The sequence below is a fragment of the Diospyros lotus genome, chromosome 8, assembly GCF_014633365.1.
Source record: "Diospyros lotus cultivar Yz01 chromosome 8, ASM1463336v1, whole genome shotgun sequence".
Classification (NCBI taxonomy): Eukaryota; Viridiplantae; Streptophyta; class Magnoliopsida; order Ericales; family Ebenaceae; genus Diospyros; species Diospyros lotus.
In genome coordinates this window covers 39,286,563-39,312,117 of record NC_068345.1, presented here as the reverse complement: position 1 = coordinate 39,312,117, position 25,555 = coordinate 39,286,563, and the positions used below count along the sequence as shown (strand labels likewise).

The following is a 25,555-nucleotide window of genomic DNA, read 5'->3' as shown; positions in this document are numbered from 1 at the left end:
TTCTTTTAAAATTTTGTACTTTGATTAATGATATGATTTGGGAAAGCATATACTCTGCAATAAAAAAAAAATTATGTCATCTATGGCCTCAAATATTTATGCATTCTTTTAATTTAATAAGGGTATTCTTGTCTTTAAATTTGTACAATTTTTTAATTTGAGGGAATTTTCTATAATTTTGAGTTAATTTTAGATAAAATGGGTCAGATTTATTGAATTTAAAATTGTGCAATTGGGTTAAGTTCAAATTGGGTTATTAGATTATGGCTCAGGAAAGAAAAAGAACACTCAGTGATGGCACCTAAGATTGTCGCCGGCACCATGGTTGGTTGGAAAGATAATTTTTTTTTTCAAAAAATTATAATTTTATTGATAGACAATAAATAAATTATATTTGAAAATATTTCATCGATCAATATAATTATTTTGGAGTTGAAAATAAAGTGAATAAATACACATTAAACAATGATTAACATTACCTCTTTTAGAAATCAAAGTTCAATTAATCAAAATATTTTTTAAATTTAAAGATTTTATAGTAATTTTGTATACCTATATGTGTTTATAATTTTACGAGTAAACAGATTTTTTTCGAAAACTCAACTCATAATATTTTTAAAAAATTCAACAAAAGTAAAAAGGTATTTAAACTTTTTCCTTGTATAAGGTTGAGACTTACATTATTTGAAAAATTATTTTGCATTAGCAAAATTAATAAATAAATTAAATGTAATTTTTTTATGAAAAAAATTAAAAAAATTCATGTAATTTATTATTTTGCATTATTTGAACAATTATTTTGCATTAGCACAATTTTTAATGATGAAACAAAGTTTCAATAAGAATTCATGTCATTTATTTTTTCAATTGAAAATATGAATTCTCAAAAATTAAAAAAATAAATAAATTTTAAAAATTTATAATCACATAAATGGTTGGAAAGGAAGAAAATAAAAGAAAATTTGTTTCCACTTTTGATCACTTCTCTCAATCATAAAAGAAAAATTGTTTCCAATTTTGATTGTTTCTTTTTGTACGAGAGAGTGATTGATTCAATGTATCTATAAGCATGTTAAAATTTAATTAAAAGTACCAAATTAATAACTTAACAAATATTTTTTTAAAAAAAATTATCTTTTAAACACAAACGTGGCACTCTATCATTAGCTATCAAAATATATTTTAATATATTTTCTCAATAGAAACATTAATACATATATGTATATATTTCCAATATAAACATTAAAATACATTCTCTCTCTCCCCATCCATCTATATATTAATCTTTGTTTGACATTGTAACCACTTTCTTTTTCGCTATAGTAATCTCTTTCTCTCCCTTTCTTTCTCTCTCGCCCTCTTATCTCTTTATCTAGACAGATACATACATATATATGTATTTATGTTTGTGAAATAGTTGTTATATTTACCTTTTAATTGTTTATGTTAATTGATTTTTGATTAGGAATTTGCTCAATCGATCAAAATTTATCTATCAAAAAATGAACTACTTTGGCTCAAACTTGAATGAAGAAAAAATGTAAGTTGATATTTAATTAGTGTTATTTCATGAAGGACTGAAGCTAATTAATTAGCTTTTTATTTTTATATTTTTATGAGTTTCTTTTATTTTGTGATGATTTTAACTATTGATTTGGTGATTTTGGCAGGCTTCAATTATATATGCATGATTATATGGTGAAAAAGGAGATGGGTGAAATTGCCCAAATATTTGGGGAGAAAGCTGAAATTACTGATTATGTAGGAAAAGGTATCAATTCTTTTATTTAATTTAAGTTAAATATAGTTTTGAATTTTTTTTAATTTGTTACGAGTGAAAATTGAAAAGTAATTGCGATGGGGTGGATCCCATTTGGATCATTTGACTCTTATTTCAAATATTATTTTTTAAAATTTAAAAAAAAACATATAATGAGTGTCTCTTATTTCAAATATAATAATAAGTATTGTTATAAATGTAATTATATTTTTATTTTAAATTATTTTAATTTTTCTGAGTTTATTTATTAGTTCTATAAATTTGGTTTCTTCTTCTTCTTCTTCTTCGTGTTTTTTGGACTTCTTGTTGTTTGTTCAACTTCGACTTTTCATTTCATTTCAACAGTTGGGGTGATCGATGATGGACCCGAAAGTTTTCTGCTCGAATGGTGGACTGTGTTTTGGGCGATGTACAGTTCTCTGTTTGGAGGAAACCCTCGGCCTGTCGGAGGATCCTCTGATCAGGTATATGTTGTCGTGATCAGCTTTAATTTAATGCTCAAAACTGTTTTTTGATTTTAGTTGTGCAAGAATTATGCGTTTGAATAATATTCGTTGTTCAATTTTCAGGCAGGCAGAATGTCAGGGAACGAGCAACAACAAAGTGATGCTCTGGCAGTGCCAAACCCTGGCACAAATCAGACGAGGACCGGGCATCTTCATGCTGACAGAATGGCGGCCCAATGCTCGGCGACGGCTTCAAGAATGTTAACGGGCGATTCTAGTAGGCTTCATCACGGAGGCTTTAACTCTAACCAAATTCCGCCGCCTGATGATAAAGCTACCCTGGCAATGCTGCCTCCAAGCCATTCTCATTCTTTGGGAATGCAATTTTCAAGCCAAGCCTCTGCTGTAGGATTGACATCTTCAACCGGTGCTCATACTGGGTATTTATGGAACTAAAACTATGTACCTTATTTGTTTGTAACTTAATGGATAAAACTAAATGGACCATGATAGGGACAATTTTACAAATGCTTGCTTTTCGCCGTTGCATAAGAAAGCCAGGCTCCTAACCTAGTCGGTTGACTGGAAGGGCCAAAAATCATAGGAATAAGACTATGTTTGGTAATTGGTATGACACAACTTAAAATATGGAATTCAATTGAATTCCAGAAATTTATGTTTAAAATAAATCTAGAATTCGAAGTTTCTTTTGCTCGTACTTTCTAAAATACCCCACATAGTTGGGAAAAGAAAGGTCGTTTAGGGTATTTTTGTCCACAAAATTTGTTTAGGATTTTGGAACTCGTTTGCATGTTCCACCTATTTTGATGGAATTTGGTTTAGTTATCTTCAATTCCATGGAATTGAATTCCTAAAATTGAAATGAACACTTTGTATAATTCCAAACAAAAAAATTTAGAATTGGAAATGAATTTCACAAACTTTTGTTCAAATCATTCTTTCCAAACAAGGTGTAAGTGTCCATCAGTAAATGCACAAGCCAAGTGTGCTTATTGCTTATTGATAAAACTATAAATGCTAGTGAAGGAAACCATAAACCCGCTTCACTCGTGCGTTCATTTAAGAAACCATAAACGCACTTAGCCATTGCGTTTATGCCTTTGTCACTGCCATGTCGACAACCCTGCTTCTCTGGCAGTGCCAATTCTATACCATATCTGATACTGAGAAGACTTGGAGTTTTCTCCAAGTGACCATCAATAAAAGCACTAGCCAAGTGCAAGGTTGGCGAAGGCATAAATGCACTAGTCAAGTGCATTTATGATTTCTTAAGAAACGCACTAGCCAAGTACGTTTATTGTAGAAAATCAAAAACGCACTTGGCTAGTGCGTTTCTTAAGAAATCATAAATGCACTTGACTAGTGCATTTATGCCTTCGCCAACCTTGCACCCGTGTCGAGGCTATTACATGTTTGATCATTAGTATTTTTGCCTGTTACTTTTTTGATACAGAGGTGTAATGATTCATTGTTTATGTTGCACTCATACATTACAGCTCCTCCCAGCAGCAAATTCCTGATAATGCTCCCAGGTGGACTGCAAGAGTATGCATTCATCTTTTCAGAAACTCTAGCACGCACCAAGCCATATTTCATTAAACTTAATTGAAGACTAATAATTTTTATCCATGTTGCAGGATACGCACTGTGGTGTTAGTTTGGGGGAAACTGGCTTTTGGGGTTCAACACTCTATGGTTCACAAAGCATGTTTCCGGGAGCAAGACTTATTGGGGCTGGTTTGTCCTTATTCTTGTCTGTGTGATTCACTAGTGAATTTTGGTGGTTGGCCTAGCGTGGTGACCATTTGGTTTAGCACACTTGTTACTAATGAATATGAGCTAAAGGAGATACAGTGTGCATTTTGTGTTCTTACTCTGCGAAGGACAGATTTTTTTAATCTGTTGCATACTGCTCTTGCCTATTCACTTACTGTGCTACCTCTGGACTTTCACTGTTTAAGTATGCGACAAGGTAGGAAGGGTAATTAAATTTTTTTGAAATGCTGCTTGTATAATTTGCACATTTTATAGTCTTTCTCCCTTTGAAGGCTGAACGGTGACATATATGCTGTGCATAAATAAGCATGAACATCTACTGTGTCATTTATAAGAAAAAGGAAAAAAGAAAAGAAAAAAATTGTTGTAGGAAATTTAGATGTTGTAAGATATTGTAATATATGAATCTCCTATATAAATATTGTTCATCGAGTTGGATGCAGATATTGGTAATGCAACTTGGTTCCATTTGGCTCTAGGAGTGAACCTAGTGGATTTTAGGATTCTGAAAGATCCAACCTACCTATTACAAATGTAGTCCAATCAATGATTTGTTAGCAAGTTGGATGCGGATCGTGGAACTTAATGATGAACATCTGATCATGACTAAAATGTTGATCCTAGTTTATATTTCAGACTAGCAATTTTTTAGTTTAATTTATATGCTATTAATCCATAATGTCTATTCTTTCAGGGACTGGAAATGGGGCCAATTCAATGCTTCTGGAAGGATGGCCCTTGACAGTATGTGGTGTCCCTGTATCAGTTTGTAAATTTTTCATTGAATTGCATATTTTTGTAATGATATTTAGCAACAATATAGATACTCAGTTAACTTTGTTAATCTCTTTTAGGGGGTGTCGCAAATTCCTCCTTCGGTGATGTTGCCAGCACTAAATTCCATCTTACCAATGCCAAATCAGCAGCAACCAGTTCAGACATCAATGGCTCATCACGAGCAAGTGCTTTTAGCTGAAGAGATGGCAAAAACACCAGGGAACCAAATTTCTTATTTTGAGCGGAGCACTGATACATTTGGGAATGTGATGCTTCCTATGGGTGACTTAAGGAAGACAGATGCTCAGGTAAGCTAAAGCTAAGACATGGAATTTGAAACATTCGATCTCACCAAATTATGATCTGAAACAATTGATTTTGATCAGCTAAAAGGAACATTTACAATCTAAAGTTCATATTTAGATTTAAGTTTACTTGACCTGCCTATATTTTTCTATTACTTGAACTTTTCAGGTCATACATATATGGTTAAATATATTAAACAAGTTGATATTTTTACATCTGCATTTCTCTTCAGCAAATGTCTTATTTATAGCATTTTAGTTGGGATGTTATTTTGTTCTACAGGTTAATCACCAGAGTGAAGCCTCCTAGCATAACATCTACTACCCATGTTTTTTTTATTGGTGGCTATATATCTAGTTTGATGGATTGCATGGGTTTCCCCAGATAGTGGGACAATCAATTGGTATTTTGTGGTTCATTCCATAGGTTCATCCAGCAATTACCACTGGGAGCAAGAGGAGGCATCATGAATAGTGATGCACTATTCATTTTCCTGTTTTTACAAATTACCTCAAATGCATTATATGGAATGGTTGGCCTTGGAATATTAATATACTTTATTTCATGAATTTTGTTACGTAATAAAATCATCTAGTCATGTCCACAGTGCAATTAGTCAAAAAAACTTCCTCATTGAACTATTTGTCCAATTTCACTAGAATAGATTCTTGATTACCTGAACACAAGGACTCTTTGTATTTATGTATTTTTAGGGCATGCAACTACCAGGAACAGAGTTGCAAGTGGATGCTATCACATTTGTTTCAAAAATCTTTCATTAGTCTTTACGTGTCTCGGCATTTTTCTCTCTACATTCTCACTACTAAGAAAACGATCGATTATGACTCAGACGTTGATTCCTGCGACACAAACAAGTGCACAACAAGGGATGACCATACAACAACAAATTTCAATCCCTCTAACACAAACAGAAGTGCAGATGATAATGATTCCTGTTGGACAAAGTGCAGGGCAACAACAAAATAATCAACTGACACAACAGCATTCACCTGAGGTTTGTTGTGGATCCCAAGTGAACAAATTTGATCCATTATTTTGTTTTGAAATTTAATATCAGTTTTCCTCTAAGAATTCACATATTTTCTCATATTCTTCGGAAGAATTTATTAGATTCAGAAAGTGGGGAGAATGCTTTGGTAGGTCTTGCATGTCACAAGAAAGAAAAAATATGAACACTTTTGCTTTTGTCTTATTATGTTCCAGTTCATCAATGATAGTTTCAAGAAATTGTATGGTTCTTTTCTTTGGTGTTGTAGCTAATCAAACACTCAATGTATTTCCTTGTATTGTTTGTGCTGTAGGACGCTAGGAATGCAAAGGACGACTCAGATGACAGCTACTTACAGTATTTGTCCATTGACGAAGACATTGCTATTGCTATGAACACTCCTTTCAGCACATTGCCAGGAAGCTCTACCGCTGGCAACATGAACGAACAGGATGGTACATGAATACCGTGTAACACTTGCATCGTACTAAATTATTCACACTAGAACTATGCCAATTAGTATGTCAAATAGAAAGTGAGGCCCAAAATTTAGCCTTATCTTTTTGTGAGATCCACCGCTTTCTTTTCCTTGTTATAAATTTTTTTAGTTATAATTGCAGAAAGATTTGTGGTAGTACCAGATATTCAATTCATTGGGTCAGTGCCGGATCCTAGTTAAGTGGATTTTGTTGAGAGTAAAAATAATACTATAAAAGGTGAAATTAAAACTAACGCTCTATCTATCAGCTTAAGCTTTTAGATGAGATGATGGTTAACATTTAATAGATTTGATAGATTTTATTCAATTAAAACTTGAAATTCACGTGCTTATTGTCTCTGCTCATATTTACAGGAATTTTTATAGTCTACATGACACTATTCACAGCCAAACTACTCCAGGATGTGTGTTTCACTATACTAGTCTACTAGAAAGATAGTATATCATGTGCAAAAGTTGTGATTTCCTGTTAAATATTATGTAAAGATTCAGTTGTGTTGCCCTGCACATCTTAAGATATAATATTCTCAGTTCCATGCATTGTGTTTGCCATCTGGCAGGGTTCTCTTTACAAGAGATTGGTCGTCTCCTGTCAAAAAAAGGTGCCATTGTTTGTTGTGATTTTTCATCTGATGGAGAGCTCTTAGCAACTGTTGGTCATGGAGAAAAGGTTTAATGCTAACAAACTTCAATATTTGCCCCAAGCTTTTTTCTTCTCTTTTTTTTGAAAACCTGTTTCTTCTTCTTTGTTTTTTTTCAACTAAAAAGCTGAGTCAAAATTTTGTTTTTCTATCCCAGGTCTATATCTGGAGTGTGAAAGAATTTGATTGCATTAAGCATGGAGAAGGACATTTTGGTCTAATCACTGACATTCGGTTTAGACCAAGTTCAAGTTTTTTTGCCACATCTTCTTTCGACAGGACAGTGCAAATATGGGACGCAGATAGAGTATGTCTCTTTGTTTCCTTTCTAATAGAATTTTCACTTTTGCATTGGAAACTGCTCTCTCTCTCTCTCTCTCTCTCTCTCTCACACACACACACACACACACACACACACACACACAAACACAGAGACACGACACTGGACACAAATAAAAAGTTAGAAAGGTGTCTTCTAAGGCAAACTTTTTGGTAGAGTTTTAGACTATGTTCCTTTTGTTATTTTTTTATTTGTTTAGTTGCACTAATACATAGGTGCTTTAGTATCCGTCTCTACAATGATATATGATGTTCTATGTTTTCTTCTTTTATTTATTACAAGAAATTTTGGGACTTTTTCTCCTGATTGTTGGTATTTATATGCATATTATATGTTCATTTATCCTTATACATCTGCGATGACAAGTCTTTTTTGTCACGTATATTATTTTAGAAGTAATTATTCTCCTTACTACTCCGCTTTTCCTGTTTATCTAATTCACAAGATTAATAACTGTAGATAGATTCAAGTTTAACACAATAATTTCACAATCACATAGATGTGTGGCAGTGTTAAGTGTCTCTTATTTAGGGAACTTGCCATGCCGAGCAATCCATCTAGCATGGACAGGATGTGAGAAGCAGATTCTTTACGGGACAGTGATACCAAAATGACCTTCTATGGATATGTTTGACTTTGGCACAAATAGGCCACATATGGACCCTCCTACCCACACACACCCACATAAAAGATTGTTATTCTAGACTTAATTAATATTCTAAATTCTAATCCATAATATTTAGTTTCATATTAAAATATTAATACGAAAAGCAATTTTTGTTGCACTCATATTTGGAAATGCAACTTCACTTTTTTAATATGTCAAAGCTGCTTAACAAGACGAAGTCTATCTTCTTTTCTTCTGGATGCAAGTTTGAACAGAGATTGATGTTTAAGATAACCTAGAGTATGTGTGCTACAAAACTTTGAGCTTAATGGAAGAAACGTGATTTGGTCTGTTTTATAGCCGCGAAGGTTATTCAAGCACTCTCGTGTTAATTTAATGAGAAGCCACTTTGATTATCTTATCTTGGCCGTTATTCATGAAAAAGCAACTTTTGGGCCTTATTTAGTGACCTCTCTCTTCTCTCTCTCTGTATTGGACTTTTGATTACATGTTTCTATGCATTGGGTGTAGCCAAGAAGACCTGTTTTTCCGCTTGTTGGGCATACTGGAAAAGTGACATCAATTGATTTTCACCCGGTAAATTCAGATATTCTTTGTTCCTGTGACAATACTGATCAGATTCGCATATGGCACGTCAACAGTACTTCTTGCGCACATGTCTTTAAGGTCAGTATGCACGTCTCTAAAATAACAATGCATTGGCTCCCTATTTTACATTTTGACTTGTAATTTTTCTCATTCTAAATTTTTCCATTATCACATTTCGTATTTATTCCAAGTTTGTAAAAGGAGCATTCTCTCATTGGCACTGTATTATCAAGTTTCTCAGATGCTTCCCTGGATGTTGCAGCTTCTTGTCCTCCACATTGTGCTTAATCAAAGATTTCCTACATTGACCCTTCTGTTTATCCTTTGGAAAACTAGTTTTTCATGTTTTATCTTACAAATCCACGAATGACAAACTTTTGAAACGTTTTCCTATTGATCTGGAGTTATGTTGTGCTCTCCATGTCACATTGTTCCTTCAAGATGATATGCAGTATCTTAGGCTCATCATTTCAGATTTATGCACATCTCCTTAAAATCAATGCAGGGAGGAAGTAGACAAGTTAGATTCCAGCCTCAAAGTGGAGACCTTTTGGCTGCTGCATCAGAAAATGCTATCAAATTGTTCGATGTTCAGACTAACACCCTTCTGTGCTGCTTGGAGGTTTGTATTAATGCAAAAGAATTGATAGAAGATTAATTGATTTATCTTGATTTTTTTACCATATCTTGTTAGGACTTTTGAGTCATATTTTATATTTTATTTATTTTGTTTGGATAAATGTGGTTAGGTTAATCACATTCCAAATTTTAGGTTGGGTTAGATTTTAGCCTATAAAATTTTCCCACCTTCGTTTATATTTAACACATTTTAGGTTGGGTTAGATTTTAGCCTATAAAAATTTCACACCTTTGTTGATATTGAACACAAGTGATTATCTCCCATCTCTCTCTCAAGCTTCTTTTTCAGTCTCAGTTATTTTCTAGCTGTTCTACATAGTTTTTCACTTTGAACTAGATGTGACATTTTCATATACCACTTATTGGACAAGTTTTTGTATGTTTTCTTGATTTTCCAGGGACATCTCAACGAAGTTAATTCAATTTGCTGGGATACAAGTGGGAAGTACATGGCATCCGTCAGCGAAGACAGTGCACGGATATGGTCAGTTGCATCATATGGAAAACCCATACATGTATTGGATTGTCGGGGAAACAGGTTTGGAGCAGGCATATTTCATCCTGGTTATTCTCAGCTCTTGGTTGTTGGGTCTTACCAGGTAATGAATCCCCCTTTACATCATTATGTTTTTTATTTGTTATGCTCTGGTTTTTCTGAGTCTACATTCTGTATCTAATACAAAACGGAGATCTTTCACTCATTGCACCTGCTCACCCCTCAAAGGTTCATTGATTCCTTAAAAGGAGATTTTTTTTTTCTTTGGTGGTTCAATGGATGCATTTGCTATTAAAGTGCTAAGAAGTGTGTAATTACATCCATAGGTGCAAACAATGTTCAAGTTCCAATCGGGGTGTGTACTCCTTTGTCCTTTTCATTTTTTATTGAAATAGATGATTGATGAACTAAAATTCATCTTGCGAATCCAACCAATTTGAGCAGAACCTCTACTGATATTCTTGTCTCTGCAAGCTTTCTTGACATATTGCCTTTGGCTATAACATCAGCATTCTCTCTATCTAATTTTGTAATACCTCGAGAGCCCAGAGAAGTTAGTATATATCGAGGATAGTGTAAGAAAGGAAACAACACCAGCTGGATACCTTTTGAGCTGAACGTTGGCAAAGAACTCCCAAGTTAAGCGTGCTTGACCTGGGATAATTCAGGGATGGGTGACCCCCCTGGGAAGTTCGTGTAGGCCCATCAGGATAAGTTGTTCCGGTCCTTCCTATCGCTCGAACGAGATGTTACAAATTTATTGTCACTGTGGCCATTCTTGGTCTAAAAAACTTCATATGAAATCTGCTCTATAATTATGCACTGCAATAACCTGCACGGAATTTCCTTATTGTTCCTATCTAACTATAGCAAGCAAAGAGCAGGATCGATCAAATTTACTCAAATCTACATTAAATGTACATTGTTCGCTTCTCTAATGTCCTTGGTTCCCATGACAGTTTTCTTATTACTTTAGCATCATGGCAGGCGCTTCAACTGTGGAATCCAACTTTGAGCAACCAGACTTTAGCTATCCCTGCCCATGAGGATGTAATATCTACACTGGCTGACTGCCCTCTGGCTGGAGTGTTTGCCTCAGCTGGGAAAGATGAATTTGTAAGAATATGGAGATGAGTCCAATTGCTTAGTTAGATACAAGAATTAAGCCATAGATGGTGCTTTGAAATTTGAAGCTTGGATCTGAAAGTATCTGCATATAATATAACCGTAAAATCAATTAAACCATACATTCAAACTTATCTTCATATAAAATTGTCTAAAAAAGATAAACAAAAATTAAATTTTAACTGTTAATTATATTTTTTTAACTTGCACATGTATGGCACAAGTTTAGTCTATAGTTCATTACTATGCAAACATGACAAAATTATATTTTTAAACTTGCACGTACATAGCACGAATCATGTTGATAGTTCTTTATTATATAAATGAGATAAAATTTTATTTTTTAACTTGCACATACATAACACAACGCCGCCCTTAGTTCTTTGTAGTTCTTTATTATGTGAACGAGACAAAATAAATAGAATATTTACGTTTGAAAAAATGGAGCCAATTTTAATGATATATTGTAAATTTTTTTTTTTGTGCAGATATGAATTTTTTTTTTCTTTTCCCTCCTTAGTTTCTTTCACAGTACCATATTTATATATGCCCCGTAGGAATTACACATTCTTTAGGTGAAATATGTATGAAAAAAACAATTTTTTAACGAAAAAAAGAACATAAAAAATAGCATTATTACTTATGTACCTATATATTTTAGGTGTATAAAAATATTTATTAATTTTTTTCCTACAAAATATATTTTACCAGAATCTTGTGGATTATAAAAATTTGAAACAATACAATAAAAAATGAAAAGGAGAAAATTGCATTTTTTTTAAAAAGTAAGAATAAAAAATTGCGAGTAAACACTTAAGTAAAAAAAAATTAAGGACTTTTTTTATAAATATAATTTTTAATATAAAAAATAATTATTTAATTAAATATAAACATGAATTTCAATATATTAAAAATTAAATGATTTTATAGTAATTTTACGAGTAAACAAATTTTTTATAATTATGGATTTCAACATGGATTTCAATATAAACATGGATTTCAATATTTTATAATTAAAATATTTTTTAAGTATAAAGATTTTATAGTAATTTTGTACACCTATATATGTGTTCATGATTTTATGAAAAAACAGATTTTTTTGGAAATCCAACTCATAATATTTTTAAAAAATTGAATAAAAATAAAAAATATTCAAACTTTTTCGTTGTATAAGGTTGTGACTTACATTATTTGAACAATTATTTTGGATTAACAAAATTAATAAATAAATTAAATATAAGTTTTTTATGAAAAAAATACACACAATTTATGTTTTAACTAATTTAAATAAGTTTATGCACAATTTTTAATGATGAGACAAAGTTTCAATAAGAATTCATGTCATTTATTTTTTTCAATTGAAAATATGAATTCTCAAAATTAAAAAAATAAATAAATTTTGAAATTTTCTAGTCACATAAATGGTTGGAAGGAAAGAAAATAAAAGAAAATTTGTTTCCACTTTCTTTCGATCATAAAAGAAAATTTGTTTCCACTTTTGATTATTTCTCTCTACCATGGATTGATAGATTCAATGTATCTATAAGCATGTTAAAATTTAACTAGTGCATCACCCGTGCGATGCACGGATATTGCAAAAAAAAATATTCTTTAAAACGAAAATTACATAATTCAGTAGTTATAATAAATTAACATCATAATAAAGAAGTATAAAATAAATAAAATAATCATATTGCAATCATGAGAAATGAACAAACATACAACAAAATTAGTTATTCAATTATTATTAAATATGTATGCCCCTTTTTGTTTGATTTTTTTTTTATTTTTTGACATTTTTTATGCTTTTATTATAGTCTTTCTACTAATACATATGTGTGTCTTTAACAAAAAATTATATTCAATGTCTATAGTATTCACGACTTGTTAGAGTAAAATTAACATCTATTATTTTTAACACATTATTTTCACTTTGATGCACGAAACACTAAAAATGTGGCATGTTTTATTCTAAACTCTCAGTAGCAAGGTAGTTGATTACTCAGTATAAATGGTGATTTCTCGATTTATTTTATTAATTATTTGATTGAAGATGTTTTTCGTTTGTTATGATTTCAATATTGTAAAGATCCAAAAAAAAAAAAAAAAAAAAAAGAAACTAAATTAATTAAATTAATTAAATTATATATATAATAATTAATTAAAACAAAAAAAAAAAAAAACAAAAAAATATAAAAAGAAAAGGGGGAGGCGCTCGGCAGCCCCCCCCCCAAATCAGAAAATCTCTCTCTCTCTCTCTCTTTTATTTTCTCTTGATTTCCTCTCGGATTATCTTCGATTCCAAGCGATCCGGCCGTTCGATCGTTGATCCGACTTCGCTTTCACCGTTAAAGTGCCCCCGATCTACAAGGAGGTAAGTGTTTTGGCTTCATCCTCTCTGTTTTGCTTGTTGTTTTCGTGAAATGAGGCTTGAGGCGCGATGGGGCTTGTTGGCCGAATGTTTGAGGTTAGATCTACGAAGATCCAACCGTTGGATTTTTGTGATTCTTGGATATGATGGTCGGTTTGCTTAAGAGGGTTGGGTGGCGGTCTTGGATCGCTGGAAATCGCCGGCCACGGTGGCCGGCGACGTTGGCAGTATTTTTTCTCTTTTTGGCCGAAACTTCGACTCTAGATCTACGAAGATCTAGCCGTCCGATCTTTCTCATTTTTGGATATGTTGCTCTCCTTAGTGTTGCGCACCTCGGGGTAGTTTCTGATCGTCGAAAAAATGGCCGGCGGCCGGCGAACGGCGACGGCCAGATTCGCCCCTATTTTCGGCCGAAAATTAAATCTCAGATCTAGTAAGATCTGACCGTCCGATGGGTTTCATTTTAATATATGTTGATATTCGTGGCGAGGGCTTCGTATCGGTATATTGGTCGGCCATTTTTGGCCGGCCGGCGGCGGTCGCCGGCGGTGGCAGTGTGTTGGAAAGAAAAGAAAAAAAAAAAAAGGAAAAGAAAAAGAAAGAAAAGAAAAGAAAAGAAAAGGAAGGAAAAAGAATAAAAGGAAATAAAAATAAAAAAAAATAATAATATAAGGAAAAAGGAAATGAGGGCTTTTGGGGTTGGGCATGTCGGGTTAGGTTTTAGCCTAGGATGGCGGGGCCCGATTGGGTTTTAGGATGGCCCAATGTGTTGGGCATGACTGACCCAGTTGTGGCAGCCCTTGGGCTGGCCCACTCGGCTTGTTCTCCCTTGTCGCTTCCGGGAACCTAGGATGACTTGGTTAGGTTGGTCCTACTCGGGATATCGATGTCAGTTTAATTTGGGTTCTCTTTAGGTCTCCTAGAATTGGCGATATGATTGGCGAGTCATTTTGTTGATCGGAGTCCTAAGGATGAAGCCCTATTAGACGACTCGAGGCCGAGTAAGACTGACCCTGAGTGCGTTCTAGGCTAGCCTATGATGATGACGTGGGTTTATTTCGAATCCTGATTTCTGATGGATTCCTTTTATCTGAGGCTAGAATATTGCAATTTATTCCTTTTAAACCATTTATTAAATTATTAATTAATTATTAAGTTTTCAAGAAAATTTATCAATTTAGTTATAAATATATATATGTATGTATTTTTGATAAAGGAGGAATTTAGATAAAAAAATATATTATCTATATTAAAAGAAAACTAGTTTATGGGTAAATATATATATATATATATTATGATATTGCAGCCTATAAGTGGGTGTGTAGTTCCACTATACACTTACGCGTAGCAAGTAAAGCGAGACATGATGACGTAGTCGATGGCTTAGCTCGACGAATTCCATGACGCCAGATTTGAATATTGCGCGGGCCAAGGTACCAAATAATCGATTTAGGGTGTTAGGCAATGGTTAGGATTTTCGGTAATTTCTTTACGTCGTTATTCTTGTTACCTAAATGTGACACCCCATTCTATTTATTGTAGGCTCAGATTCTCAGGATTTTGTTCGATCTTCTCCCCAGACTCGGACTTGAGTCATCATTTCCCAGGCGAGTAGACAGGATATGTTATGATTACCTTATATTATGCACGTATATACTGTTTTATTCATAAATATTATAACCTTGTATAAATTTTTATATGCATAACTCGTACATGATTTTTATATGCGGATCATAGAAAAATACTCTTAAATGTTTCTAATTTGCATGAAATATTTTCATCCTACTGGGAGAGACATAAACTGAAAGATACCCTAATTGATTTCTTGTTTTGAGAATGTGAATTATTGAATGATATGGTGTATTTTAGGCACCACATGAAATGATAAATGATTATGACTTGTGCATAAATTAGGGTATTATTTGCATTATTATTAGAGGACTATCTAGTAGATTCCCTGGTGACTCACAGCAGGAAAAGATCATGGTACTGTGAGGCTTGGCATGCCAAGGCCATGAGAGACACGGATAGTATGTTTCAGCACTGCTATCACGTGGGCCTTTATGATGATATTGTGTGATGATGATGTATGTGCCGATATATATACTTGTGTGCATGTGTATATAGGCGTTAGGCCAGTTTCTACTAGTGTGTCCTCAGAATCAGTGCATGCATCTCATACAAGAGTATAGGGGACTTGGGTGGTTAGGGAACAACTTATGGGGGTTGTCTTTAAGCACCTATTTTTCCTACACTATGTTTTCCTTTGAAATCTCAAATTATTTAACTTATGGTTTATAATTCCACTGTTTATACTGTTATTACGTTATTATACTCATGATGATCATCCTAGCATTTTATTGTATACTCTCCTAGTGGGCATGACATACCTTATACTCGCGAGTCCACAAGACTCACCTCGTTTTATTAAAAATATTTTCAGGGAATTCTCCTTTTGATTATTGGTCCAGCAGATCTTCTGGTATGATGTCATACCCTCTTTTGATTTCGGATGTATTATAGGATGCTCTGTGGAGACATACCCATATTGTAGAGTCTGATGTTTTGTCTTTATTTTTGTTGGCACATAATTGTGCCAAGGGCCCGAGATACGGGATCGGGTATGTATTATTGACAGCAGTGTGATAGATATTCTTATTTTGTACAGCTGCTGTATATGAAATATTGAGATATTATGTTAGAAGGTGAATTGGTATTTTATTCATGTTCTATATCTTGTCAGTAATATTGTTTTATTCAAATCGAGCTAGAGAAGAGGCTTACTAGTCCATTTTGGGGCCGCTGGGCCTAGGGATTAGTGCCGGTCATGACATACCAGATTTCGGGTCGTGACAGATTGGTATCAGAGCCTAGGTTACTCTTGAGTTAGGCTTGTGTCTTTTGATTCTATTCGATTCTCTAGCCTTGTCTAAGGTCTTGTCTCATTGAGTCCCACAGAGCCATTCTTAGCTGGGTTTTAGATCGTGGTGTGAGCCATGGCACATTATTGATCTAGCTTTTGCTAAGGGTGTTAGAGTCTAGTATCATTTGATCTTTTGCTTTCAGATTCTATTGCTACTTTTATTGACCTATCAGTACGATGACAGGGATGATACCTACTCGTTCTCGGACAGCATCCAGGCAGACAGATTCTTTAGGGGGTGATCAGGCTCCTCAGCCCTCACCTACCAGCGGTTACACGGTCAGAGGCCGTGGACGAGGTCGTGGCGAACGACGTGGCCGAGGCCGAGGCCGAGGTAGAGGCCGGGGCCGTGGTTCGGGTCGCAGTGGAGTTGACTTTGATGGTAGTACTCCGGCGAGAGATAGGGACCAGCTGATTATTGACTCCTTGGCAAACATCACGGTGCTGTTGACAAATATAGTTAATTCTCAGAGACAGCCAGAGGCGCCAGGGGGTGTGAGCCCTGATACTAGGGTTGGTGGCGGCGCTGGAGATGGCACCGAGGATGGCACTAGAGGTGGCACTAGTGGCGGCACTGGCGACGGTGCTGTGGCTGGTGGCGCCAGGGGCGCCGTTAGCGGTGGCGCTGCAGGTGTTGCCGTCGGCACTGGTGATGCAGGCGAGACTAGGGGACAGCCTCCAGTGGACCTTCCAGTGGACCCTGAGGCCGTTGGGATAGATTATGAGTTTGAGCGGTTTATGGGTCTGAAGCCGCCCCAGTTCAGAGGTGCGAGAGATAAGGCTGAAGAGTTTTTGGATCAGTTGGACAAACTGAAGAGAGGTTCTCGCATACATGGCTACCGGATGGTGGAGCTCACCTCTTTTTGTCTTCATGGTGAGGCGAGCGTGTGGTATGATGTATTGAGGAGACGGCGGGGTGATGCCCCGTTAGGGTGGGCTGAGTTCAAGAGACTATTTTTGGCAAAATATGTCTCTAGCACTATGAGATTCCAGAGGGCCCAGCAGTTTGAGGCCCTAAGACAGACCCCAGATATGAGCGTTGAGCGTTATGATGCGTTATTCACTGAGCTCTCACAGTTTGCACCTGCTTTGGTTCCTACGGAGCAGGACAGGATTACACGCTTTATATCTCGATTGATCGAGCCGTGGTTCAGGAGTTTGCACGCCACTCGTTTTGGCACGTATGAGGAGGCAGTTGATAGTGCCTTAGCCCTTGAGGCACGAGCAGCAGAGGAGAGGGCAGCTAGAGACTTGAAGAGGGTTAGAGGCGACGCTGGTACTTCCTTCTCTTCTGGGAAGAAGGGGAAGGGCACGACGAGTTTGCAGCCGTTGGCAGTAGCGCCACCATTTCCTTCATTGCCTGCGCCCCCTTCCCAGAGACAGCAGCAGCAGCGGCAGTGGCAGCAGAGACAGGAAGAGAGGCCCCTATGTCCGACATGTAAGAAGAGACACTCAGGGGTGTGCAGGTATGCGAAGGCCCCGATTACATGCTTTAGGTGTGGACAGTCAGGTCACATCCAGAGGGATTGTTCACAGCTAGGGCGAGGCCCTCCAGGACGACAGGCTCCAGCTCAGCAGCCGACATCTAGAGCTCAGAGCAGCGCTCCCCAGCCTCGAGGGGGACATGGCCCACAGGGTCAGCCGAGGGTCTATCATATGACTACTCAGGATGCCCAGGCATCCAATCAGGTGGTGACAGGTACGGTTCATATCTGTGGTCACAGTGCACACGTGCTATTTGATCCCGGGGCGACGCATTCGTTTGTATCGCGGCAATTTGCTCCCTGTCTGGGAGTAAGTGCCACTCCTCTAGGCGAGCCCATGTTAGTGGGAACTCCTGTGGGTGATGCCCTACAGGTAGAGCGAGAGTATCGGGCTTGTGTTGTTTCTCTCGTGGGTAGGGATACGTTAGCAGATCTTATTTTACTCGGTCCTATGGAGTTTGATGTCATTTTAGGTATGGATTGGTTAGCTTCATGCCACGCTAGCCTAGATTGTCGTCAGAAACGCGTTTACTTTAATATTCCCGGTGAGGATTCGTTTTATATCCAAGGGGATAGGACTCGAGGGGCTAGCATGTTGATATCAGCTATAAAGGCGCAACGTATGTTGGGCAGAGGTTGTGAGGGGTTCTTGGCAGTCGTGAGAGAGTGTGATCGATCAGTTGGGGAGGTTAGTGGAGTCCCGGTAGTGTGTGAGTTTCCAGACGTTTTTCCCGAGGAGCTTCCGGGATTACCACCCGATCGGGAGATTGAGTTTTGTATCGACCTAATACCGGAGGCTCGACCTATTTCAATACCCCCGTATAGAATGGCCCCAGCGGAATTGAAGGAGTTAAAGGATCAATTACAAGAACTCTTAGATAAGGGCTTTATTAGGCCTAGCACGTCGCCATGGGGTGCGCCAGTGCTATTTGTGAAGAAGAAGGATGGGAGTTTGAGACTCTGTATCGACTATCGTCAACTAAACAAAGTCACTATCCGTAACCAATACCCGTTGCCACGCATTGATGACCTATTTGATCAATTGCAAGGTGCGAGGCGATTTTCTAAAATTGATTTAAGATCAGGATACCATCAATTGAGGATCAGGAATCAGGATGTTCCCAAGACTGCCTTTCGCACTCGGTATGGGCATTACGAGTTTTTGGTGATGTCCTTCGGGTTGACGAATGCCCCGGCAGCATTCATGGATTTGATGAATAGAGTATTTCGACCTTTCTTGGATAGATTTGTCATTGTATTCATAGATGACATATTGGTGTACTCGAGGAGTGATGTTGAGCATGAGCACCATCTTAGGACGGTTTTACAAGCCCTTCGTGAGAATGAGTTGTATGCCAAGTTTTCAAAGTGTGAGTTCTGGCTAGAGAGTGTTGGCTTTTTGGGGCATGTTGTGTCTAGTCAAGGGATCCAGGTGGACCAAAAGAAGATAGAGGCTGTGGCTCAGTGGCCTAGACCCACTACAGTCACCGAGATACGTAGTTTCCTAGGTTTAGCAGGATACTACCGTCGCTTTGTGAAGGATTTTTCTAAGATTGCAGCGCCGATGACGCGTCTCACCCAAAAGAATGTAAAGTTTGAGTGGTTAGATGCATGTGAGCAAAGCTTCAATGAGTTGAAGCGACGTTTGACTACAGCGCCAGTGTTGACCCTACCATCAGGGAATGGGGGTTATGCTGTGTACTGTGATGCGTCGAGGGTTGGATTAGGATGTGTGTTGATGCAGTGTGGGAGAGTTATTGCGTATGCTTCTAGGCAGTTGAAGAAACATGAGCAGAACTATCCTACTCATGACCTCGAGATGGCTGCCGTAGTATTTGCTCTCAAGATATGGCGGCATTACTTGTACGGCGAGACTTGTGAGGTGTTCACAGATCATAAGAGTCTTAAGTACATTTTTGACCAGCGGGACCTGAATTTGAGACAGCGTAGGTGGATGGAACTCCTTAAGGACTATGATATCCATATTTTGTACCACCCAGGAAAGGCTAACGTAGTAGCAGATGCCTTGAGTAGAAAGTCTATGGGTAGCCTTGCTCATATTTCTAGTTGGAGGAGACCGTTAGTGGAGCAGTTACATAGTTTAGAGCGGAGTGGTGCACGTTTAGAGATATCTGAATCTTGGGGATTTTTGGCGCACATCGAGCTTAGGTCTGCTTTGATGGAGGAGATTAAGGCGGTTCAAGTTAAGGACCCTAGTTTAGCCAAGATCATTAAAGATGTCGGAGAAGGTAAGGCGTTGGATTTTTCTATGGACTCTTCTGGAGTGTTGAGATTCAGGACTCGGCTTTGTGTCCCCGAGGTGGACGAGTTGAGGAGTAGGATCCTTAGGGAGGCTCATCACTCTCGATTTTCCATTCACCCAGGGACTACCAAGATGTACCAGGACCTAAAGCAATTGTTTTGGTGGCCACGCCTTAAGGAAGATGTTGCTCGTACGTGTCTAACTTGCCAAGTCTGTCAGCAAGTGAAGGCAGAGCATAAGAGGCCAGGAGGTTTGTTGGAGAGCATCCCAATTCCAGAATGGAAATGGGAACATATTACCATGGATATGGTTACAGGATTACCGAGGTCCCCTGCAGGACATGATTCAGTATGGGTAGTGGTAGATCGCCTAACGAAGACAGCTCGTTTTATTGCTGTACGTACGTCATTTACTGCCTCTCAGTTAGCTCAGAAGTTCATTGATGAGATTGTACGGTATCACGGAGTACCCATTTCTATTATTTCTGATCGAGGGTCCATATTTACCTCTCGGTATTGGGGCTCATTTCACGAGGCTTTGGGTACGCAGTTAGCATTGAGTACTGCGTTTCACCCCCAGACGGATGGCCAGTCGGAGAGGACTATCCAGATACTTGAGGACATGCTTAGAGCATGTGCCCTTGATTTCAAGGGTAGTTGGGAGAAGAATTTGCCGTATGTCGAATTTGCATATAACAATAGCTATCAATCTAGCATTCAAATGGCACCTTACGAGGCGCTATATGGTCGACGATGTAGGTCACCCTTAGGTTGGTTTGAGGTTGGTGAGAGACGACTTATTGGCCCAGATCTGGTTGGCCAAAGCATGGAGATCGTCCAAGTAATTCGTGATAGGCTTTTGACAGCTCAGAGTCGTCAGAAGTCGTATGCAGATCGTAGGCGTCGACTCTTAGAGTTTGCAGTTGATGATTTGGTGTACCTTAGAGTATCGCCTATGAAGGGGGTAGTGAGGTTTGGGAGGAGAGGTAAGCTCAGTCCTCGGTATGTTGGACCATTTCGATGTTAGATATGAGCCCTAAAGACCAGTTCCAGTGACACAAAGGGACTCGATCTTGTAATTCTTTAAATATTATTTAAATGGCAAGTTTATGTTTTTATTTAAATTGCAATATGGTTTAAATTATAAAACATATATCCATTAGTATAATAAGAAGTGGATACCATTCTTAAGTGTTAAGAATACGAGTTACGGATAATCCACAATTTGTTATACTATAAACATGTTCCTGGCCATAGAATTCCTATCATGGATGATAGCAACTCGTAAAGGCCAGCACATTGTCTTCCTCCTTGTTTCAGTATGAGATACTGAAAGATAAGGTTGGTGAGTCTCGTGCCATTCTGTATGAGCTATAGAAGGAAGATAAGTGGGTGCTCGTTACAAGAACGAGTTCACTGAACGGGACTGTTAACATTAAATCACATGGGTTATTTCTCACGGGTCAATGATTTAATGTTAGCTGCGATTTTACAACTAGTCCTTAGACCTGAGATGACATGGATATCTGTGTATTGGTGGATTAGGATATCAACGATATCATGTGGTTGTTCTAATCAAGGATAATCATACGTATCTATGTGCCTGATTCAGTGATACATGAGGTATGTGTGCATTAGACATGGAATCTATCACCTCGAGATTTATGAGGAGGATATCCTATGCGATCCAGTAATCACTTGACGATAAATCCTTGGCCGAGGTAATATGACGATGGAATTTGTTCCATACGGGTTGTGTCATAATTTGTCAAGATTGATTTTGGATTTGGTCATATGACAAGATTAAGAGATTCGACCTACTGACCATGATCTCATATCTTGTCGGGATATAGGATGATAGAAGGACCGTATTGTATGGTAACGTAGTAAAAGGTTCACAATACCCGCTTCACAATAAATTGGGTAATCATGATATATTGCTAGATGTCACTCATGGTTTACGAGAATTAATTGTTGATTATTCTTGTTGCCAATTTATTTGTGGACCCAGAAAGTCCCACCCAAAAAGAAATTACTTTCAAAGAGAAAATAAATAAATTAGTAATTTTATAATTACTAATTATAGTGCATTTATTTATTGGATAAATAAGAGTAATTAAATAATTATATTATGAATGTAATTATTTAATCATAGATTGGGTTGGGCCTTTTGCTAGTACATTAGGCTTGGCCCAATGGCACTATTGGATTCAAATAAATTCCATTGGATTGGGCTTGGTCCAATTGCATTAAATGGAATGGGCTTGAGAAGCCCAACCCATTTAATGAAGAATAGTTTTTAATTGGAACTATAAATAGCTCCAAACTCTTATTTTCTCTCATAAGTGTCTTCTTGATTCACTTGAATGTAGAGAGAATTTTGGAGAAGTGTTCTTGAATCCAAGAGGTAAGTTAGAAATTTTTGTGAAAAATTTCTTCTACTTATCTTCTCTCTTTGATATTCTTGAATAGAAGTGATTTCGGGTGGACCGACTCGGCATCCTACACTTGGAGGATTATACGGCGGGAAATCTAACGGTGAAATAAGATTTCATCAAAGAGGTATTTTTCGTTTATGCCTTCGTTTTATTAAACCATAATTTCTGAAAAACGGGATACCTCCAAATTAAATTTTAATTTCCGCTGCGCATATGATAAGATCTATGTAACTCAACAGTGGTATCAGAGCCATCGTTTTTCAGTTTTATGGTTTTATTCATGTGATTATTGGACATTGAATTGGTATTTTGAAAAATAAAACAATTTTGGATGAGATCCGAAGAAGAGTTGCATGCCGGCAGCGTTTTAAAACTGATTTAACACTGTTAGACAGTGCTGGAATCAGTTTTGGCGTAGCTGGAAGTATCGAAATTTGTTTCGGGACGGACGGGCAGTACCGGGTGCATCCCGGGGGGCAACCAGCACGCTGGGTGCGTGCTGGGCTCGCCCCAGCGCGCCCAGACGCGAGCGTTGGGCGCGCTGGGCGCGCATGGGCGCGCCCAGATGCGCGCAAGGCGCGGGGCTAGCCCGCGCCGCGCGGGCAGGTGCGCGGGCAGGGCCCGCGCACCAGCGCCGCGCGCTGGTGGGTGCGCGGGCCCCGCCCGCGCACCACCGCGCGGAATGCGCGCGCACTGTGCGCGCAGTGGGGGCTGGCCCCCCCCCCTCTGTCTGCCATTTGCAGATTTATTTATTTATTATTATTTTTTAATTGTTTTAAATAAAAATAATAATAATAAAATAAATAATAATAATTGTTATTATTATTTGTTTTATTTATTTGTTTTATTATTTAAAAATAAAAATAGAATAAATAATAATAATTGTTATTATTATTTGTTTTATTTATTTGTTTTATTTAAAATAATAATGATAATGAATAAAATAAATAATAATAATTGTTATTATTATTTGTTTTATTTATTTGTTTTATTTAAAATAATAATAATAATGAATAAAATAAATAATAATAATTGTTATTATTATTTTATTTATTTATTTTATTATTTAAAAAAAAATACCAATGTATAATTAGTTATACAATTGTCCAATAATCATATGATTGCTTATAATATGCTTTTAATTGTTAATAGCATGTTGTGGATGCCTTGTTGCATATCGGTAATGGTCATGGACTTAGGACACTACATGGATGATGTATGTGTGATGTGGATGTATGGATTATTTTATTTAACGGCCTGCGTGCCGAAGGTAGCCGTCTTTTTCATGACGGTTGTAAAATAATTATTTATTGTTTTAATTTTATTGTAAAAGTAGTTTATAGTAAATTGTAAAAGCAATGGATTCACATCAATCGAGGCACGGCTTGGAGTGAAGTCATTGATGGCAAAATAATCAAGGAAATGAAGACCCTATGTGAAAGGGTTATGTTTGTAATAGTTATAGGCGTTTCCTTATTTATTCACCCACGAATGCACCGCACAATTCCAATGGCTGGAATTGCGCTTAGAATGCATGATTGAGTCCATGACCATATCGACTAATTTTATGCAATGTTTATTTACATAGTTGATGTATGTTAAAACGTTGCATGTGAAAAGTGAGACCAATTAATTAAAAAATCTCCCATATTTATAAAATTAAATTGTAACCGGTTGGACCTTAAGAGTTAAGACAATCTAATCGGGGCTCTCCATCACGGTAGAAATTGGGGCTTTTTAATTTGTGTGTTGATCGGCTATGGATACATAGGGGTTGCACATTGATTAAAATACTTTAATTTCTATTTAAAACATTTGATGAGATGGGGATGCACAAATATCGTGACCCAAGAATCTATTATGTGAGGCAATCGATATTCAACTGTGCAGACTTGTCAGCGTGATGGTATGATTTAACTATGTTCAATTGCCAAGAAACTATTATGTGAGGTATATTGGACTGGGAGCCGAAACAAAATATTTGGGTCGTACATAAGATGTACTGGACAAGCGTTGTCCACTTATTGAATTTATTATTCCAAGAATCTATTATGTGAGGAGTAATAAAATTAATAAGAATCCAAATACCCACTAGAATTCATGCCAATGTGAATTTGCTTGTTCCTTTAAATGGGAGTAAGGAATTTGAAAAACTCAGTGGGAGGTACTGTTTGATTTAAAGACCAAAATCAGATAGTTAAGAAAACAAGATATCTAATAATCTACTTATTTTCTGCAGATATATCAAATGGCTTCACTAAATGCACTTTCTAAATTTGTTGACGCAAACCGGCTAACTGGACCAAATTTCAACGACTGGCTTCTAAATTTGAAATTGATTACAAACTTGGAAAAAATCACATATATCTTGGAAACGCCTATCCCTGAGCCAACTGTTGAACATATTACTCAGGAGGAACAAGATACACTCAATAAGTGGCAAGATGATGATCTTGTTGCTAAGAGTTACATCTTGCTTACTATGAGTCAAGAGTTACAGCGGCAGCATAATAAGATGCCAAATGCGTATTCGATTATTGCTCGTTTACAAGAGTTGTATGGTGAGCGAAGTCGAAGTGCTAGATATGAGATATCTAAATCAATCTTTCGAGCAAAGATGTCTGCTGGAGGATCAGTTGGAGACCATGTTCTCAAAATGATCTCCTGGATGGATAAACTGAATGAATTAGATGCTCCAATGCATCAATATCTTCAAATAGATGCAATTCTTCAGTCTTTGCCAGATTCGTATGGGGGTTTTATTTCAAACTTCTATATGAACAAGATTGAGTGTACCCCGGCGGAACTTATGAATATGCTAATAACGGCCCAGAGTACCATGAAAACAGGCACTGTGATGGCTGTGTCCTCTACTAGTAAGACTAGAAAGGGGAAAGGTAAAAAGAAGGCCACCCAAGCAACTAAAGTGATTGAAAAGAAGAAGGGAAAAACTGTTGCCAAAGGAAAATGTTTCCATTGTGGCAAAGAGGGACATTGGAAAAGGAA

General features: G+C 36.9%; 2 protein-coding genes across 2 annotated transcripts in view; one reads left to right on the top strand and one right to left on the bottom strand.

Moving 5' to 3' along the window:
- LOC127808192 (uncharacterized) overlaps positions 1-25,555 on the bottom strand; it is a 73,290-nt gene that overhangs the window by 2,355 nt on the left and 45,380 nt on the right. The window lies entirely within an intron of this gene.
- On the top strand, positions 2,080-11,134 carry LOC127808189 (transcriptional corepressor LEUNIG_HOMOLOG-like). Its single transcript, XM_052346602.1, has 14 exons — positions 2,080-2,244; positions 2,350-2,666; positions 3,744-3,792; positions 3,885-3,984; positions 4,718-4,767; positions 4,878-5,108; positions 5,957-6,121; positions 6,429-6,570; positions 7,175-7,284; positions 7,413-7,562; positions 8,734-8,889; positions 9,317-9,433; positions 9,849-10,049; positions 10,934-11,134. Exons 1-14 carry the CDS (start codon positions 2,188-2,190, stop codon positions 11,078-11,080), a joined length of 1,992 nt encoding a protein of 663 aa, XP_052202562.1. The 5' UTR covers positions 2,080-2,187; the 3' UTR covers positions 11,081-11,134.

Excerpts from the sequence above, each read along its gene's own strand:
- LOC127808189 (XM_052346602.1), top strand. The coding sequence starts at position 2,188 with ATGTACAGTTCTCTGTTTGGAGGAAACCCTCGGCCTGTCGGAGGATCC. Across the intron at positions 7,285-7,412 it reads CTGTTGGTCATGGAGAAAAG|GTCTATATCTGGAGTGTGAA; the intron begins GTTTAATGCTAA and ends TTTCTATCCCAG. Across the intron at positions 8,890-9,316 it reads CTTGCGCACATGTCTTTAAG|GGAGGAAGTAGACAAGTTAG; the intron begins GTCAGTATGCAC and ends AAATCAATGCAG.